We start from the raw sequence: 19,711 nt of genomic DNA, 5'->3' as shown, positions 1-19,711 counted from the left end.
GTTTTATAAAATATGCTGGCATGTTAAACATAGGAAACATTATTTAGTAACTGCTTCTGCATTGTTAGAAAGCAGTATTAAAAAAAAAAAAACCCAATAACACATATCTTTGTAAGATCCCAGTAGAAATTTAAAGTAATTTAAGAGCCAGAATTGGAAAACATCAGGTTTATTAGTTATTATTAATGAATGCTAGGGAATGCTAAGATTGACTTTTAAAACTGTTCATCACTAAGTGAAATAGCTGAATCAGATGTGTTAACTTGATAGGAGATGATTTAGCCATTCCAGATGTCACCTCACATTTAACATCAAGGCACATTTGTAAACACTGTAAGTGTATGTAAAGAGTGGTGACTGTATAAAAGATCTAGGCAGAGGATACTTACTGGGAAAGAAAACTGAGACAGAAGGACATGGAGAATGAATTTAGGGATGTGATAGCAAATAATGCCTCTGTGTCAGGAACGCTGAGTCTTGAGGGAAGAATTATAACTGGATACCAACCTGTGCTTTTACTAGTCTTTGGTGGAAATGAGGGATGAATTGGTTACTGTGACTTCTAGTGAACTTGAATGTGCCTCAGTCCATCCACTGTGGCTAAAGGACATGACAGTGGAATAGAGGACAGAACTGTGTGGAGAGCAGGCAGATTAACAATCTTTTCAGCGTTTGGGGGGAAATGTTTTTGGAGTTTGAATATTAATGAAATTCTAATTTCTTCAAATTTGAAATTCTAATTTCACAAATGGAATTTTCTCCTGACAGAAATTAGGATGTTTGTTTTCTTTCAGAAATTGAATGTAATAGTAGTTGTAAAAGGGGTAGTTGTGTAGGAATTGCATAGATGTGTAAACTTTTTATAGAGACAACTTTTACTGAAGTCTTGTAGAAAAATAATTTTAAATAGGATGACGAATTGTCTATCACATAGACAGTTTTCAAACTATCATGTAGTTAAAATAAGAAAGTATGTGAAAATGTCATAAAGCTAATAAAAACATCTTATAAATTGTGAATCAAAAAAGAAATAATTCAGGTCTAGATGGTTAGGGTATCATATAGAAAGAACTGTACACAGAGAACTCCTGTGGAGAATGTAAGGCAAAGCTTGGCCTTTCTCTTCTCCCTATCCTGCTGTAGAGTGAAGAGAACATCTCTGGGATGACGAGCTTCCGTGAAGTGCTGGAGAAGATGCTGGTCATTGTTGTACTTCCGGTGAGAAATAGCCTTCGGAGGGAGAACGAGCTCTTTTCCTCACACCTGGTTTCCAACACCTGCGGGCTACTGGCCAGTATTGTCAGTGAGCTGACCGCATCAGCCCTAGGGTCTGAGGTAAGGAGTTTTGTTCCAAAACTAGATAGATACTTTCTGTAGAATGGTCAGCCTGTCTCTTGAAGACACTGATCACTCTAGGCTGAGAGAGGTCAGGCCAAAACCCCTATACCTCCATGTGGGAAGGTTAAGACACCAAGCTGTGTTGGGCTTTATCAACACTAACCTATAGTCCTTCTTAGCCCTCTTCAAAACACACACACACACACTCACACACACACACACACACACACACACACACACACACACACACACGTGCATGTCAAGTATTTTCTTTCATTCGAGAGATTTCTTTATTTCTTTGAAGATTCTCCTCTGGTCTCCCCACACTATCTGCCCCCATCATCCTGTCTATGGTAGCTTGCTTTCTTTATCTTAATCATTTTAGTGAAGGTCCTCTTTCCCTTAAAGGCCTCATCATACTGTTCCTGATATGATTCACCGTTTTAATGCTCACCTACCTCGGTGCCTGATCATGGCCTTTTAAACTGATAAAGAACAGTAACAACAGACATACCTACCTTTCCATGTTGTTTCTTACATACATTGTGCATTCTTAGACACTAATTTCCAACTACGGGAGGAATACGTGTTTAGAAAGGACCTCTAGTTCTTTTTGCTGCCAGCCTAGCTCTGGATTTAAGGGGAAGGTCTTGTTTCACGTGAGTAAGTTAGAGTTAGTTAGAGTAATAGAGCAAAACACCTGATGTCCTTTTTTTTTGCTTTTTTGTTCTTTAATGATTTATTTTTACTTTTTTAAAAAAACTCACTGCTAATGGAATTGTGTGTGTTGTTTACAGGTTGATGGACTTAATTCTCTTCACTCTGTAAAAGCCAGTGCTAACCGATTCACAAAAACAAGTCAGGGAAGAAGTTGGAACACTGGAAATGGGTCCCCTGATGCAATCTGTTTTGCAGTAGACAAACCTGGGATTGTTGTTGTTGGTTTCGCTGTCTATGGAGGAGGTGGTATACATGAGTATGAGTTGGAGGTGTTGGCTGATGATGTAAGTATTACTCTTGCAGCATTTTTCTTGCTGCCTGGTTATCATACTTTACCATCTTCATGGTGTGATACCTTCAGAAATTTAACAGATCATCTATATCTAAACATTAAATTGGAATCAAAAGACATGGGGTTTTTTGAGAACATTTCAGATCACATCTGCCTTACTTTATTTTAGTTTTGAAATTACAGAAAAGGAGAGATTCTTAAATGGAATTATAAACTATGGAATTATAAACTAGAAAGTACAGAGCTAAGCCTTTTATTCCAAATCTTACGGTTTTGTTTTTTTTTTTTTTCTTTTTTCTTTTTTTTTTTTTTTTTTTGCTGCTGCTTCTGCTGTTGTTTTTTATGATTCTAGAACAGTGTTTAGGTGAATACTATATCTTTTAACAAAGGCTACACAATTTTGTTAAAGTACAAATGGAACATTCTTACTAAAGTATGTGTTTATTGATTGGTATAGCTGTATTTTTCTTTAATATTAAAAGTATTTCAAGTGCTTAAATTGTTACAAAGTATCTTTAATATGAAACAGAGAAAACTAAAATAAATCTTGTAATAGCATCTATTTGACTAATTCTTTTGAGGAGTTAATTTTAATTAATATCTACTTCATTAGGCTCAATGTGCATTCTTTCCATAAAGATGTTCAAATACTTCCAAGATCTGGTACTCGTCAATGTATGTTTTAATCTCTTCAGGAAACAAGATAAAAGTAAATAGCTTAGACTATCAAAATATTTTAAAGAAATTCTAATGACTAATATCTGTTTTATTACATTTATTTGTGTATGTGAGTGTGTGTCCATACATGCATCCACATGCTAACTTGCAGATGCGGTGATCCAAGAGCAGTGGTGGGAGCCAGTTTTCCCTACCACGAGGAGGATCTCAGAGATCAGGTTGTCAGGCTTGTTTACCTGCTGAGCTATCTTCACCAGCCCATAACTAATTTTTTATACAAGGCAATAAACTACCAAACTAAAGAATTGTAATCAGAATTGTTCCTACAATAAAGGTAACCATCTTGTACATGTTTTTATATCTTCACCAGAGTGAGCATGCAGGAGATTCAACTCATTCTCACAGATGGACATCTCTAGAGTTAGTTAAAGGCACTTATACAACCGATGACTCACCCAGTGACATAGCTGAAATCAGACTTGACAAAGTCGTTCCTTTAAAGGTAATTTCAACCACATTTCTATTAGAGGTATACGGTTAAAGATAATGAAGAATGGAGCTGGAGAGGGTGCATAGTGCTTCCATGTTCTGCTCTTGCAGAGGACAGAGATGTGCATGCTTACTAATTAAAAATACTTTTATTTTCCCGAACTTCAGCATTGACTATGTCTTCTAAGTTTTTAATCTGTCACATTGCTTCAACTACTCTTTGAACTACTCAGGCACCAGGAATGCCCTTGGTGCAGTGCATACATATGTGTAGGCAAAACACATGTGTAACATAAAATAAATAAATATATAGAAAGGAGTATTATGATTTATCCTTTGTATTTATTTTCTAAATATAAGCATTTGCCAAGGTAGATGCTGTATATGAAAGTAAATGTTAAAGTAAAATTAAACTATACGTGATGGAAGTGAATAAATACCATTTCAGAATAGAAGTTAAGGTATAAAGTAAACTCATCAGAGACTTTATCACAAATAACGTTAAGGGTTAGAGATGTATCAATGGTCAGGAGTACATAATAACCCTGTAGAGGACTGGAGTTCAGGTTCCAGACCCCCACATTGAGAAGCTTATTCCCACCTGTAATTGTAGCTTCAGGGGTACCATATGATCGTCTGTCCTCCACAGCATTGATCAGCACCATGATGAAAAAAACTGGGTGGGGTAAATTTATTCGGTTTATATTTCCACATCCATCACTGAGGGAGGTCAGGGCAGAAACTTGAACAGGGAAGGAACTTGGAGGCAGGAACAGATGCAGAGACCATGGAAGAATGTTGCATACTGGCCTGCCCTTCATGGCTTGTTCAGTATGCTTTCTTATAGAAACCATAGGATTTAAGAAACTTATAGGACACCAGCCTGGGGGTGGCAACACCCACAATAGACTTGGGTCTCCCACATCAATCACTAAGAAAATACCTTATAGGCTTGCCTGCAGCCCGATCTTACAGATGCATTTTCTCAATTACAGTTCCCTCCTCTCAGGTGACTACAGTTTGTGCGTAGTTGACAGAAAACTAGCCAGAATAAATGGGGGAAAAAAATGAGAATCTACATCTCTGTTTTACTACATACCATATTCTGGGCAGTTATGCATGGATTTTTTTTTTCTGCGTTTGTGTACATATTTTTGTCTCTGTTTAAATTTCTCCCAAAATAAAAATGTAACAGATTTCACAATTGTGTTTTTACATACTTAAGTTATTTTACGAATTTAAGCTGATAGAACAATATTAGCATATATTAGTATTTGTATGACTACTTTTCATGCATCTAATTAGCGCAGGCCTGTCTGTAGTTGTAGACAGCCAGCTACTAGCCTTACCACTTTCTAGCTATGTTACTTTGGGCAAGTCCATTAGCAGCTGGGTCTCAAATTCTTCTTCTATCAAGCAATATACACTTACCGATTGAGGACACTAGAGTTAATTCAGTTAGATCATATAAAGTATTTGGGACAGATTCTGATATCAAAAAATATTCAGTAAGTATTAGCTATTAATTCATTAAAAATTCATTTAATGATATTATATGTAATGACCACAATATTTCAGTATATTTGAGTAGTTTACTGCTAGAGTTCTTTCTGTATTTTCCTTTTATTGTGAACAGATATAACATGCTTTATATCTTCATCATGAAGGAAAATGTTAAGTACGCCGTGCGCTTGAGGAACTATGGAAGTCGCACGGCCAATGGCGATGGAGGAATGACCACTGTCCAGTGCCCTGATGGAGTGACCTTTACCTTCAGCACATGCAGCTTGAGCAGTAATGGGACAAATCAAACCAGGGGACAAATTCCCCAGATACTATACTATAGGTAGGTTTACTTATAGTTAGAAATGAATGTGCGAAAGTTGTCGGTGACATTTACAATGGTATCAAATATGCCAAGTTGGATATAACTAAATTATACAGTTTATCTTCGTAGCACACACTTAGTCACATTCCTGTAAAGAATCCTCATTTTAAAATATAAATTCAATATGAACTATGAAGGCGAATGCTTTTAAATTTTTGTTACTCTTTAAATATCACTGAAGGTTTTTTGGTACTGCCATATATGTTGCTGGTGTTATATTTTAATTCCTTGATTATATTTTAAAATACAAGTAGAACTTACTCATTTTTTAAATAATTATTTAAACTAAGTGACCCAGCCTGACTATCCAGGTACTGTTATTGCCTTGGTTCTTTTATCCAATTGAAGCCTCAGGGACTCTAGACCACATAACAGTGGGAGCTTTCTTAGAGTACTTTAGTGAACTATTTGGTAGATAAATGATGGAAAACAGAAAATTATAATCTTTGAGGAAAAATAACCCTTCGTATCCATTTTTCATTGTGTATGATTTTATTTGTATAATGACTTATCTATAATTTTAGTGTAATTAAACACGTTTTCCCTCCACCTAACTTTGTATCAAGCCACTAATGTTGTATATGTAGTGTTACTTGTGTTTCCCTTGGCTAGTCACACAGTGGGAATTTTTTCTATCCTTATTTATAGAAGAGGGAGCAAAGGCATTGAGTAGTTAAACATCGTTCCCAAATCTCATATGTAGTGACTTACGATAAAGGGGTTTATAGACAGGATGTTGGACTCCAGGTAACAAAATGCCCTTAAATCACCATACCATATATCCCCCTGAAGGATGTTTTCTGTGGTTGGTCAGTAGATGTAGGTTTAAAGTAGTCACCCAGTTGTAGCCAAACACCTTATTGATATAGAAATCTCTTTCTCTTGCATCTAGTTTGGGAATTTCTGACAGACATATTTGTGAAGTACTCTACATGTGACTTCCCCTATCCTTCCTGTGATCTGACTGCTGATCACTGATCCCTCTAACTTTAAAATAATCACCTCTATCTCAGTGTGTCTTCTTTGTCTCCTGCGCTTGATGGTCAGTTCTCCACAGTACGGTCAACACCCTTTGATAGGAGTGAAGGTGTGCGCCCTCCCTTCCTTGGTTTTCTCTCTTGACTCTGGAGTGAAGTAGGAGTTTGCTGCTGTGGCCTGGAAACTCACTCCATATGTTCTGACCCATGTTTTCACGTCTACATCCTCCTTTTTAAATTCAGCACCTGGTTCCCACTGTCTGGATACTTTTCTCTGATGTTCTCCATGGACCCATTTGTAGTTTGTTTTTTAAACACAATTCAGGCCTTTGTTAAATATTAGTCCAACAAAGAACAACTTAAATCTATCATAAAATAGCACCCGTTACTTTATAGTCTGCTTTGGTTTTTGTTCAAAGCCTTTATCGCTTTCTAAACTAATATTATCACAAATATACTGTCTTAACTGTAATTGTTTTTCACTTATAGTTTATTGAGAAATTCTGATCTGAATATGATGCCTAAAGGTCCCGGTGTAAACTGTTTTCATTTTTACTCATGTCACAGGAGTGAATTTGATGGAGACTTACAATCCCAACTTCTGAGTAAAGCCAATGAAGAAGATAAAAACTGTAGCAGAGCACTCTCTGTGGTAAGCACTGTTGTTCGAGCTGCTAAGGACCTGCTGCACAGAGCTCTTGCTGTGGATGGTAAGACATCCTTTCCCCCTCTTTATAGTCATAGTTTAGAAGCTGCAGTTCTTCTTTTGTGAATAGCTAATGAAGGGGAGCCACCTTTTAGAATCCCAAAGTGTTTAGTTCCTTATCCATTACAAATACAGGTAATTGATTTTTGGATCATTCATACCCTTCATACTCTGGGGAAGATTTTTTTTGTAAGAGTGAACCAAAAGAAAAAATACTACTAAATTCTTTAATTCTCTTAAAGTTTGAACAATAAGAGAAAAACCCCATCTGATTAATTTTTTTCGTGTTAGTAGTGAAATTGTTGTGCCACTGTGAATTTCTTTCTCTTTCTGTGCTCCCTGTTTCCATTAAGTATTCAGCCAAATGTCTGGTGAATAACCAGATGAATGACCCTGTTTATCTCCTCAGATCTACTTGTCTAAATCAAGTTTTAGAACTAGTTTTCCTCTGCAAAATCCACTTAGTATTTTCTTCTTTCTCTGTTCTTCCAGTACCTAGTGTAAGCTGCCTTAGTGCAACCTCATGCATTTCTCTTGAATAGAAATGTCCAAATAGTCGGATTGCTCCCTTTGTCCTGTTGCCCACCTGGGTATCTAGACATCCTCTATACACTAAGGAGGATCACTAGTATAAAATATTAAATGTTAGCCTTTCACATAAAATGTCCCATACCAGAGCTTTAGGCTAGGCTAAAAAGGTATTTTGTTAATATATGTCATTTTTCTTATACAGTGGGTTTAGAAATCCATATTTGAAAGAATAATTGCCCTATAATATAAATATCTAGGCTTGGCCAATTTTTTAAGCATCATGATCATGGGTAAATGATGAAAATGGCTATCAGCAAAGTGCATTATGGAAAAACAGAAGTCACACTAGCTTAGTAACAACAAATACTTTTTCGAATGTTTGTATATACAGATATTGTTCTAAGTGTTTATATTATGTGTGGATTTATTTAATCCTAATTGCATTCAGTGAAAAAATATTGTTGTTATTCTAAATATTTTGCCTTGTGTCACTCATGTCGTTGTGTTTAAAACCAGTGCCCTCGGGTCTACTCCTCTCTCTACGGGTGTATGTTGACCACGTTAAGAATTTACTTTAAGATATACAAACACTGTTTAACTTGGCTTTTCCTTTTAAGGAGTGGGAAGTATCTATTGTAAGGATTGAGATAACAATAAATCCCTTAGAGTATATTGAGCCTGTCCTTTATACAGGTGTAGTTGATCTCAAGCACAGTTTTCTGAGGATAACAGGGTAGAGGTTAGTATAGCATGTATACAGTATAACAAACTACCTTCTAACAACAGTCTTAATGCTTTTTTTAGCTGATGACATTCCAGAACTGCTTAGCTCTTCCAGCCTGTTTTCCATGCTGCTTCCCCTTATTATAGCCTACATAGGACCAGTAGCCGCTGCTATTCCCAAGGTGTGTAATCAAATTCTATGACTTTGAATCTCTTACCGCTGGTACCATTTCACAGGTCGTACATCTTCCCTGTAAAGATATATCAATCAGTGAGGCACTAGGGTTATAGGTAACAGATAAAGCACCCTACGTGCTAGAAGTTGTCAGCTAAGTCTCATTGTTCCCAGCATTGCTAATTGACTTAGTGTGCACTGGCTTTACACTCGAAGAATTTGGGGATAGGAAATCTATTTTATAAATATAACAAACATTAAGTTACCTGACTTCTTTAAAAAAATTTTTAATTTGAAGCCAACTCTCCAGCTTTAATAAAATTATCAATAAAAAGAATATTTTACAGTAATGAGGTAAGACAAGAATGTCATAAATGTAGAGTCCTTGGCATAATTAGATAGAGTAAAGCTATTTATAATAGATCACAGAAAAACAAGGGTTTTAAAATATAGATTATTTTGATATATTTATAATAAATTTCTAAAACTAAAAAACACATTTTTGTTTAAAATACTTTATAGAAACTGTATAACTGGTACTTATAAGAGTTACCATCAAATAGGATAGTTCCTAGGTAAAGTGAATTTCACACTTATTTAATCATGTGTATTTTTTTATGTCTACTAGGTTGCTGTAGAAGTTTTTGGCCTTGTCCAACAATTGCTTCCCTCAGTTGCCATTTTGAATCAGAAGTATGCACCCCCTGCATTCAATCCCAATCAGTCAACTGATAGTACCACAGGAAACCAGCCCGAGCAAGGCCTCTCGGCATGTACCACTTCCAATCACTATGCTGTCATTGAGAGTGAGCACCCGTACAAGCCTGCCTGTGTGATGCACTACAAGGTGGGTACCATTCTCAGCAAGATTCAAATTCAAAGCTGGAACTGAGAGTTTCTAATGATATCAGAAAGAGTATTTTGTGTGTGTTCAGAAATGTTACCTGTTCTTGTCGTAGTTAAAATCTTCATAGAGATAATGCAGTACTGTTGGATTAAAGAAGACCTGAAGACGGATTCTTTCCTAGTACAACATATCCAGAATACAGTTTCCTCTCCTGGTACAATTAGTTCTTCCCTTCCTTCCCTCCCCTTGGATCTATTCCCTCTCTGCCTCAAAATAAAATATAAAAGATAAAAAAAAAAAAAAATCACATCAAAAGTTGGACAAGGCAACCAAACAGAAAGAAAAGAGCCCCATGCGAAGGCACAAGAATCAGAGACCCACTCATTTACACATTCTACACAGACACTAGCCTGAAAGCTGTAGTACATATATAGAGGGTCTGTTTTGACTCTGTGCTCGCTGCTTCAGCCTCTGTGGGTTCATATGAGCTTTGCTTAGTCGATTCACAGGCTTTGTTCTCCTCATTCCCACTGGCTCGTATGCCCTCCTCTGTGCTTCCCTGCGCCTTGATGGGAGGGGCTTGCTGTGAACATACCTATGAGTATAGTAGAATTTTATTAGTGTCATTTTATTGTTACATTTTGTTTTTAAAGCCTATATCTCTGGGCTATCTAGGAAGACAGACCTTCTACCGTACAGACTTTATACACTGGTAGGTTTTTGAGAGTTGTTTGTAAATATCTTTCTAACATTATTGCAGTATATAATGCTAAACCCTGTGCTATATAATTATAATGAATGTAAATCTTAAAAATTATAAATAGTGTTTTTATGTTTTCCTGAGAATATGTTTTCATGGATAAAGAGGTCAGAAGACACCTTGTATTATTTCTTAAGCACTATCCACATTGTTTTTGAAATAGGGTCTCTCACTGGCCTAGAACTTGGTAAGTAGACTAGCTTGGCTGGTCAAGAATCTCTGGGTATCCTCTTGTCTTCACCTCCCCAGCCCTGGGATTAAAGCATGAACCAGCATGCCCAGCTTTTATTTATGTAGTTTTGCACCGGTTCTGGAGACTACACTGTAGGCTTCAAGCTCTTTACAGACTCATCTATCTCCCAGGCCTACACAAGTCATACTTTTAAAACTGGCATTACTTTAATACAATCAAGAACCCTGAAAATTTAAAGGAGCCTACTCAGAATATTGTAAAAAATAAAAAGTAAAATGTTTAAAAAATTAAGCTTATTGTATTCAAGTCCTTTTAGTAAATAAATAAAAATGAACCACTTGGTTTTTTTCAACTTAATTATGTTTACGCTTATAATATATTCAGTTTCTTATAGAAATAGATACATAACAGTAGCCAAGGCAGTAGCTTAGTTATTGATCTCCTGATTCAAGTCTTAAACTCTTAATAAACCATTTTATTTGTTTTCTACATATTCCTTCCCTTTTATATTATTGTAAAACAATTAATGATATGTTCTTTGCATATCTCTATTATAAGAACCATTTAAAATATCCATAGTGTTACAACACTTTAACTGAGTAACTCCTTAGTATTTTCAAATCTACATATGTTATGAGTTTGTTTGAATTTGAATTCACATAAGATGAATACTTTGGGGATTGTTTGTTTCTTCAGTCCCTTTTTGTGTTGAATTCCTTTAAGCATACTCATCGCCCTCTATCTCTGTCTTTTTGGTTTCCTTAACTGTGATTGTTGGGGAAATTGGCGCTGTGTCCAATGTAGGGGACTAGTAGTGTTACTTCTGACTCTTACATATAGTTGAGACCAAACTACACAAAAAATATGCAAGTGAACTTGATTTTCTGTTTTCTTGGTAAATTGAAATAGGGTTCAAGCCCTTTAAGATGTGAGTGTGGGGTGGAGGTGAGGGTGGGTGTACGTGAATGCTCTTCACGTCACCTTGCTGAGTCTTTACATTCTGTCCTCTAATTTTCTTTGTATCATTGTTCCCATGAATGAGCAAATATTTAAACTTATGTCCCCTGCGTCAGTTCTGGAATCAGTCACACGAAAGGTGGAAAGGTTCTGGTTCTTGTTAGACAAAAACATATTTTAGTGCATGTTTTAAGGTAAATTAGAATTATTATTGTGTTTTAAAGTAAATTGTATATCTTGTCTCTGTATAATCTTGTACTAAATTGTGTGTGTGTTTGTGTATTTGAACCAGCCAATGAATTGGCTTTACATTGGATTCTGTTTTCTAGTGATTAAATAGCTATGTATTCCAAAGCGAAATGTGAGACACTCTGTTGTTTCCTTCACTTTGTTTCTCCATTAGTCCTTCAGTTTTTGTAGTGTAACATTATTCTGTTTCACTTAATAAAAGTATACACATAAACAGACATCCTCTTGTCTTCTGCCAGGTGACATTCCCAGAGTGTGTTCGGTGGATGACAATCGAGTTTGACCCTCAGTGTGGCACTGCACAGTCAGAAGATGTCATTCGTTTGCTTATTCCTGTCAGAACCATTCAGAACTCCGGATATGGAGCAAAACTGACATCTGTTCATGAAAACCTTAATTCGTGGATAGAATTAAAGAAATATTCAGGATCCTCTGGATGGCCTACTATGGTTTTAGTGTTGCCAGGTGAATTTTCTCTGTTTATGGTCTAAATCTGTGAAGAGAGATTGCAGTGAAGATTTTGTGAGTGTGTAGAGGACTAGCAGTGTTAATACTGAGTCTTATGTATAGTTGGAACCAAACTACCCAAAAAATATGCAAGTGAACTTGGTTTTCTGTTTTCACAGTAAATGCCATATTTTTTAGAAATAAGATTCAAGCCCTTTCTTTTAAGATGTGAGTGTGGGGTGGGGGTGAGTGTGGTTGTACGTGATATGCTTATTCCTGGTATCTATATTTTCCTTTAAAAGAAAATTTAGATTTTTAAACTCTTTATTGTCTGAAGTATCCTAATTTTAGCCAGTTAAGAATAACTACTTTTTTTTTTAAAAAAAAAAAACACTTAAAGCTATAGAAGGAAGCTTTGTCATCTTTCACATAATCTAGCCTTGATGAATTAAGAGTTTTTCCTTTGACTCTAACCTACTTTTGTTGGATTGGTTAATTTATCAAGAGATCCTAAAAAGTTAAATAGTTGGGAAGAAGATTACTTAATTTCAAGAAGAGAACACTAGCCTAGGTATTCAATAATTGATAGGTAATTTAAAACAATGCCCAAATTCACTCAAAGGTATGATTAAGGGAACAGATTTGATTATAATGGAAATTAGCAACAGTTCATTAGAGATGGTTATCTTGTTGATAGTGTTGTTTCTAACAGTTTAAGTTAATAAAGGACTCTTCCTCAAAACCTCTTCTTTCCAACTTAATAGCCTATTTGAAGAATTATTTATACAATAAAATAATGAAATGTTATCACGTTCTTTTAGGCTTTGATCTCAATAACAGACAGGTACTTGCTCATACACACCCTTTTTGTTTTTGCTTTTTTTTTTTTTTTTTTTTTTGTTTTGTTTTCTTAAGGAAATGAAGCCCTTTTCTCACTGGAAACTGCTTCAGATTATGTGAAAGATGACAAAGCCTCCTTCTATGGGTTCAAATGTTTTGCAATTGGATATGAATTTAGTCCTGGACCTGATGAGGTAAGAACAATTATTTTCCCAGTCTGTTAAGAACACTTGGCTCTTTTAAAGTTTCTGTTGATCTTAAATGCCTTGCAAGCTAGAGGTTTATAATTTAAAATGTTGTGTAGTTTAATTATGTGTGGTAACCTCTTGCTACTTTTCATATGTGGGACTAATTGAGTTTATGAAGTGTATTTTGAAGCATAACTGCCTGGCCCATGCTAAAGTAGTTTTACCTTCAGTATATAACAGAACCCAGCTTCATAATGTGATTTAGCTCGTTCTGTGTTTCTTTAAATGTTTTAAGTCAGACACTGAAATAAACCTGAGGTCATAATTGTCCTAAGTAATGAATGGAAAATTATTTGGACAGTGAAGGTGTAAACACACACTTGTAACAACTTTGGGTATGATATCCTTTTCTCTCTAAGCTCCAGCTTTCTTTCTAGTTTCAACTGCAGAGGTCAACTTTGAATTGCATGTTTTCATACCTCACATTCAAACATGTTTTAAACAGTGCCTTTTATGCAATAATACAGGGAGTTATTCAGCTGGAAAAAGAATTGGCCAATCTTGGTGGGGTTTGTGCTGCAGCTCTGATGAAGAAGGATCTAGCACTGCCTATCGGTGAGTCTAGTTCATCACAGGCGTTACTGTACTTCCCAACAGAGTGAGGAAGACAAGAGAGCTTTTCATTGCCAATCTAAACTTCAGCCAAATCTGTCTTTAAGTGTACTTGGATAGCTAATGGAGTCTGTGCCATTGACACAGAACATGTAACTGTGTGGCCTAAGAAAAAAGTTGTCCAGATTATTTTAAATGAAAAAAATATAACAGTTACATAAAAGGTCACATTTATGATTGGTTTCATCTTCATACCTGTATGCAATTCACCTGTGTGTGTGTATGTATATATATAAAGAGAGAGAGAGACAGATAGATATATTGATAGATATATATATTGATATACACACATGCAGTATATATGAAACTGTTGACAATGGATTTCCTTAGGGGAAATGTGAAGATTAGAATATATTTACTCCACACACTTCTTTGAATCAGTCTGTTTCCTCTGAGCCATATGAATCACCTGAAATATAGTTTATTCATAAATCAAAATAACCAGTTTATTTGTAAAAAAGAAAATATATTAAGTATTTAAAACTTCACACATGACTGCATTCATATAGTTACTTTCTCAGGCTTATACAACCTTTTTACATCAAAACATGAAGTTGTCAAAATTTACACTTGAGAACCATGTCATGGACCTACACATATGTACATGCACTCACACACATCAGACACAAATTACACGCAAAAAGAGTTTTATAGTGTTGTAACTACATCTACGGTTTTTGTGTTCAGCAACACTCATAGTTGAATTAGGACTTTTGCTTCATGTGCAGTGAGTGTGATCTCTCTAACTCTTCACATTGCTTGCTGAATGATACTTAATTTCTAGCGTAGCAGTTATGGCTTATATTATACAAAACCTGGACATTTTAAAATCCAAACTACTGGATTCATATAGATTTGCCAATGTTTTCCAGTCTATAATAGCAAGAATTCAAAAATAAATTATGAATACAGAGGGTTGGTAACGTTTTAGTATATTTTACTGTAACTTTTTAATTTGTGTATCAGGTAATGAGTTGGAGGAAGATCTTGAAATTGTTGAAGAGGCTGCATTGCAGGTATTGCACTTTAACTTTTGTTAATTAGTTTAAAATAGCGTTCCCGGGGCCGATTCTTATCTTCTTCAGTGTGAGGCTCAGCGGTAAGTTTGTCATTCCTGTCACTGGCTGTTGTAGAGTCATATAACTTATAAGGTCCTCCTAATGGGAAAGCTCGTATGAACACTATGGCCCTGTGCTGGGGTGGTCATTGGATAGAAAGGACAAGGGTACAGAAATATGGACATTTCATGTATGTCTGGAAAGTTGTTTACCAAAGGACAATAAATGGCATTTGGCAATAGACATAGGTTCCATATATGAAACCTTGATTTCATAACATCACAGAACCACTTGGGTCTAGGAATTGGAAACAATCTGTTGTTCATATTATATGCTAATAATATTTTTGTTTCTATAAGTGCAAGTAGAACATTTGACATTGTAATGGAAATACTTGTACATTTCAACAGAAGTCTTGGTTTTAGATCTCCCATTTCAATCTGTAGTGATTTTGTTACTTTCTATGGCTGAGACCATTATATTCTCTTAGCTTATGTACTCTAACTTTCTGTAACTGCCAGTCACTGACAGGATGGCAGGAGCTGAGGAAGCAGTGTTTTCACATTACAGTGCCTGCTTATCCTAGGCTTGAGATTTGCTGCAGTAATTGAGCATCCCTGTGGACTCTACATTGCATTCATGTAGTACAGTGATGCATTTGTGCTGTGTAGTGAAATAGTGTGTAGGTAAAAAAAAGACAGACTGGTAATCATTCGTTTGAAGCCATTGTATCTAGACTCTAACATTTGTAAGATTCCACAAATAATATTATCTTATTAAGGGAATAAAATATGCTCTTTTTTATTATCAGTATCTGAAAAATGACCTATTACTACCTCAACATATAAAGGTTGTATTGTTAGAATAGAAGATTCATTTTACTGTATCTACTTCTTTCGATTTTATCATGTACCAGAGAGTATTGCGTCCACTAGGGTAGCACTGGTTCACATAGGGCCTGCATCCTGTGCTAACTATATGCAGTGAGTAGAGTGCTTATTACACAACTCTCTGTACCTTTTTAGTTTATAGTCCCTTTAACATCACCTTCCAATTTTAAAATTATACCTTCAAGTTAGTCTTGTTCCTGATGCATCTTATAGAAATTGTACCATCTGTCTAAGAGCCTGGCTAGTTGAGAAATAAAAACTGCTATCTAAGTCCTGTGGTTCAAGAGTTATTATATATTTATTATTAATTTATCGAGCTTTATTTACATATTTTATCTTCTTTTGTTGTCACACAACCCTGTAAGTCAGAGATTCTTGTCTCCCTTACAGAACATTGCAGCAAAGCACCTAGGGATGGAACCTGATGGCTTGCTGTCAAAATCCCTTACTCTGACCACTTTGCTGTCGTCACAAGAAGCCATTATTTTCCCTGTCATTCAAAACACACTTAGATTAAAAAGAAATCAAACTCCCAAGTATCTGTATGCATATGTCTATAAATATGTGTTTAATGTTAAGTGGTTATACTTTAGGAAACAAAAAAATGACTTAACAAACACTTAATAAATGATATAGATCATTATTTACATTTAAAACAGCTTTCAAGAAGTTTATATATTACCATTTCATAAGATGGTGCTATATAAAATAACACTTAGATTAGATACTATTTAAAGAAAAATAGACTAGGTATGCAGTTGGTGTTATGTAACATGTATAAACAATGTTATATCTCAAATTCTGTAATGGGTATTTTAAACATGTCCTTTAATGTAAACTTAATTGTTACCACTTAAGAGATGGATTATTTGAACACCAGCTGGTATGGTAACATTCAAGGATATGTGATTTCAAGCCAGTTGTAAGGAAGTAGTTTTTAAAACCCAACGGATGAGACAGTCAGGAACCAATAAAAACTTCGACAAAGAAAATACAAGTTTAGAAGCCATAATTCACCCTCTTGAAACTCAATAACTTGACAACGGAACATTTCTTCATGAGTTGACACAAACTAATTTGAGAGTGAACACAGCTGAATTTATAAAGTATCTCTTCACAATCTTTATCCCTCTTCATATGAATATTCATATACAACACTCATCCATGTTTGAAATGATGGTATTACCCTATGGTGTACTACAGAATATGTTGCATGTGGCATCTCCTAAATCAAAAAGATTCTTGGGTTTTCATAAAACTCAGATTTTAAATAAAGGAATACAGACCTCTCCCAGCTACAAGTTGTAGCTTTAGAAGAAAAATTCTGCAAATAGTTCTAATACTAAATTGGAGAAATTAGAAGAAGAAATAAATGAAAAAATGTGGGCAAATTGGCAATGAAAATATTGAGCTTTGTAACAAGCTGGAGACGATGGCAGTGGAGGAGTTAGAGGATATTTTCTAGCTATATCCATGCAAGTCAGTTCCTGATTGAAGGTGGGAAGCAAGAGAGAAAGGAATCCAGGATGCGCCTCACGCTGCTAGCTTGGAAGAGTGGACAGATGGTAATCCGTCTCATATGAAAGAGAATCAAAAACAATCAAAATTTAGGAGATCAATTCTAAACACTTGTTAGAACATGGCCATGCGAAGTTCCCATGAGGCCTGTTGTTGAAAACACGAAGATATTGAAACTATGGGTTGGTGAGCCTAGACAAAAAAATCTAGTGAAAGGATTATAAATTTGGAAGGTGTAGTGTAGACTGTGTAATGTTCTACCAAAAGATATGTCAAAGCCCTAGTTTTCAGTCTGAGTATAACCAGTCTGAAATCTTAAATGAGAGTCTTTGAAGATATAATGGCATTGAACTTTTGATATGAGGCACGTTGTCTATGCAACAAGTTGGTGTTGATTTCATAGGAAAAAGAAGAATACAGAAAAAAGGCAGATGGAGAGATAGATTAAGGATAGATTTATAAGCCAGGAATTCTGAGGAATACTGAACCCAGAGTCTGGGAAAGCAACATTAACCAGACTATTTTCAGAGACTTCAGCTTAGAAACTCACTCATGATCAACTTTATTTTTGGATTCCTAAACACCAGAAAAATGAAATAAAATATCATTATTTTTGTTTAAAAAAAGAAGATTATTGTGCTAAAATTAGTAAAGGTGTTTGTTATATTGTGAAAAAAAAGAGAATATGTGATTAAAGCATATTTGAGCAAAAGTCACTCTTAGACAATGAAAGGAAGGAAGCAAGGACAGACAGAGGGAGCCCTGCCTGGAAAATGTAATGTTTTTCTATTAAAAATTTCTGAAACTTCTTATTAAAATTTTTCTGGAGTTTTAGCATTTTCAGCAGATTTTCCAAAAACAAAACATTTTAATTATCAGATGGGTGATAACTAAAATTTCAGTTTTATCTTTCTATTTTTCTTCATTAGCATGAGACTTGATTCATGAAGTATATGTGCAGCCTAAGTCAGCTTCCATTGACCTTTTGTTCAAGACCTTGGTAGCAAGGTCACTTCCTCAAGGCAGTAAACAGTTGTTCATCCATCATTGTCTTTAGTGGGGAATCTGCGTTGAGCTCCCAGCAGGTTTTGCGTGCTTGCCAAGAGTTCAGGATTCACAAAGTTCACAAAGACAGACAGACAGACAGACAGAAAGACACAGAGAGAGAGAGAGAGAGAGAGAGAGAGAGAGAGAGAGAGAGGGAGAGGGAGAGGGAGAGGGAGAGGGAGAGAGGGAGGGAGGGAGGGAGGGAAGGAGAGAGGGGGGCGAGAGAGAGAGAGAGAGAGAGAGAGAGAGAGAGAGAGAGAGAGAGAGAGAGAGAGAGAGAGAGAGAGAGGAGGGAGGGAGGGAGAGAGCGCAATACTTTTTAATATGCCTTACTAGTTCAATGACTGGGTACTTCCTGAATCTCCCTGAGGCTAGCATGCACTCCATCTGTTCTGTTATTCCTGAGTTAACAACTTCTATATCTATATTTTTATCTTTGTTGCCCTATTTCCTTCTGGGCAACCCTCCCATGAGGCCATTTTCCTGTTCCCCCTACATTTCATCTTTCTCACCCCTTTTTTTCACTGAGTGGTCTCTCCTGTGCCCCTCATGGAGGAATTCCCTTTTCTTCTCCCCTGCAATTCATGCCTGGGAATCCTAAATGTTCCAAATCTTTCTCCCTGCCCAGATGTTAGCTATTGGCTCTTTATGGATTAATCAAAAGCCAGTTGAGGATAGGGACCCTAAGCATCTGGACATGCAGACTCCCCTGTGATTTGGGGGAGCTGAATTAAGATAAAGCATGAGAACCAATTCTTAACATCTTACCCTTTCTGACCAATAAAAAAGGCTCTTCTCTCAGACATATTCAAGCATAATCATAACAATCATGTAAATTACAAAGTGTGATTTACAGTTAACATCCAGGCCATCATATTTGTCATTTAGATAAAGTACTCTACCATCATTCATAACTTAGAGTTTACAATTCTATACTTGAATTATGTCCTGGTTTTAACTTGTATTATCATCTGAAAGCCATCCTTTTAAATCAACATCATCAGCCTCAATGTTAAACAACTTAAGTTTGATTATGAGACCAGCCATTGAACTAGTAAGGCATGTTAAAAATACTGTGTTATGTGTGTCTTTTATTTGTGAATCTTTGTGAATCCAGAGAACTCTGGCCAGTGGCTAGAAAGAGCATATTAACTATTCACCTCTACAAGTTTCAGTAATGGGAACAGGAAATGGGAGGTAGCCATTACTCCCTGCGGGAGCTCTGGCCCTGCCCAATATGCAAGGAACACAGTCAGCATAGAGATGCCATGCCATCCACCATGGAGACTCTGCAGTTATAGAACATAGGCTATAGATTTATGTTAAGTTGATACATGATTGGACAGTGAAGAGGTAGGTGGGGAAACGGTCAGGAAAAGGAAAGAGGAGGAAATTCCAGAAGAATGAAGATGGAGCTCTCGAAGGATAAGCTGGATCTGGATCCTGGTGGACTTAATTGACATTAGGCAGATATGAATATTTTAAAAGATTCAATAGGCCTTTTATTTCATATAGAAGGGCAATTTGT

General features: G+C 35.9%; 1 protein-coding gene across 2 annotated transcripts in view; it reads left to right on the top strand.

Moving 5' to 3' along the window:
• Positions 1–19,711, top strand: part of MYCBP2 (MYC binding protein 2) — a 200,748-nt gene that overhangs the window by 104,106 nt on the left and 76,931 nt on the right. For both annotated transcript variants that reach the window (XM_080917202.1, XM_080917201.1), the window contains exons 34-44: positions 1,144–1,335; positions 2,136–2,342; positions 3,399–3,530; positions 5,185–5,363; positions 6,950–7,092; positions 8,424–8,524; positions 9,146–9,364; positions 11,763–11,988; positions 12,886–13,004; positions 13,526–13,613; positions 14,637–14,686. In XM_080917202.1, coding sequence (XP_080773328.1) covers positions 1,144–1,335; positions 2,136–2,342; positions 3,399–3,530; positions 5,185–5,363; positions 6,950–7,092; positions 8,424–8,524; positions 9,146–9,364; positions 11,763–11,988; positions 12,886–13,004; positions 13,526–13,613; positions 14,637–14,686 — 1,656 coding nt within the window. The remainder of the gene's footprint in view (positions 1–1,143; positions 1,336–2,135; positions 2,343–3,398; positions 3,531–5,184; positions 5,364–6,949; positions 7,093–8,423; positions 8,525–9,145; positions 9,365–11,762; positions 11,989–12,885; positions 13,005–13,525; positions 13,614–14,636; positions 14,687–19,711) is intronic.

This window comes from Micromys minutus (assembly GCF_963924665.1).
Source record: "Micromys minutus genome assembly, chromosome: 5".
In the NCBI taxonomy this organism is placed as follows: Eukaryota; Metazoa; Chordata; class Mammalia; order Rodentia; family Muridae; genus Micromys; species Micromys minutus.
Note: the sequence above shows the minus strand (reverse complement) of the source record. Positions and strands in the feature narration are given on the sequence as shown.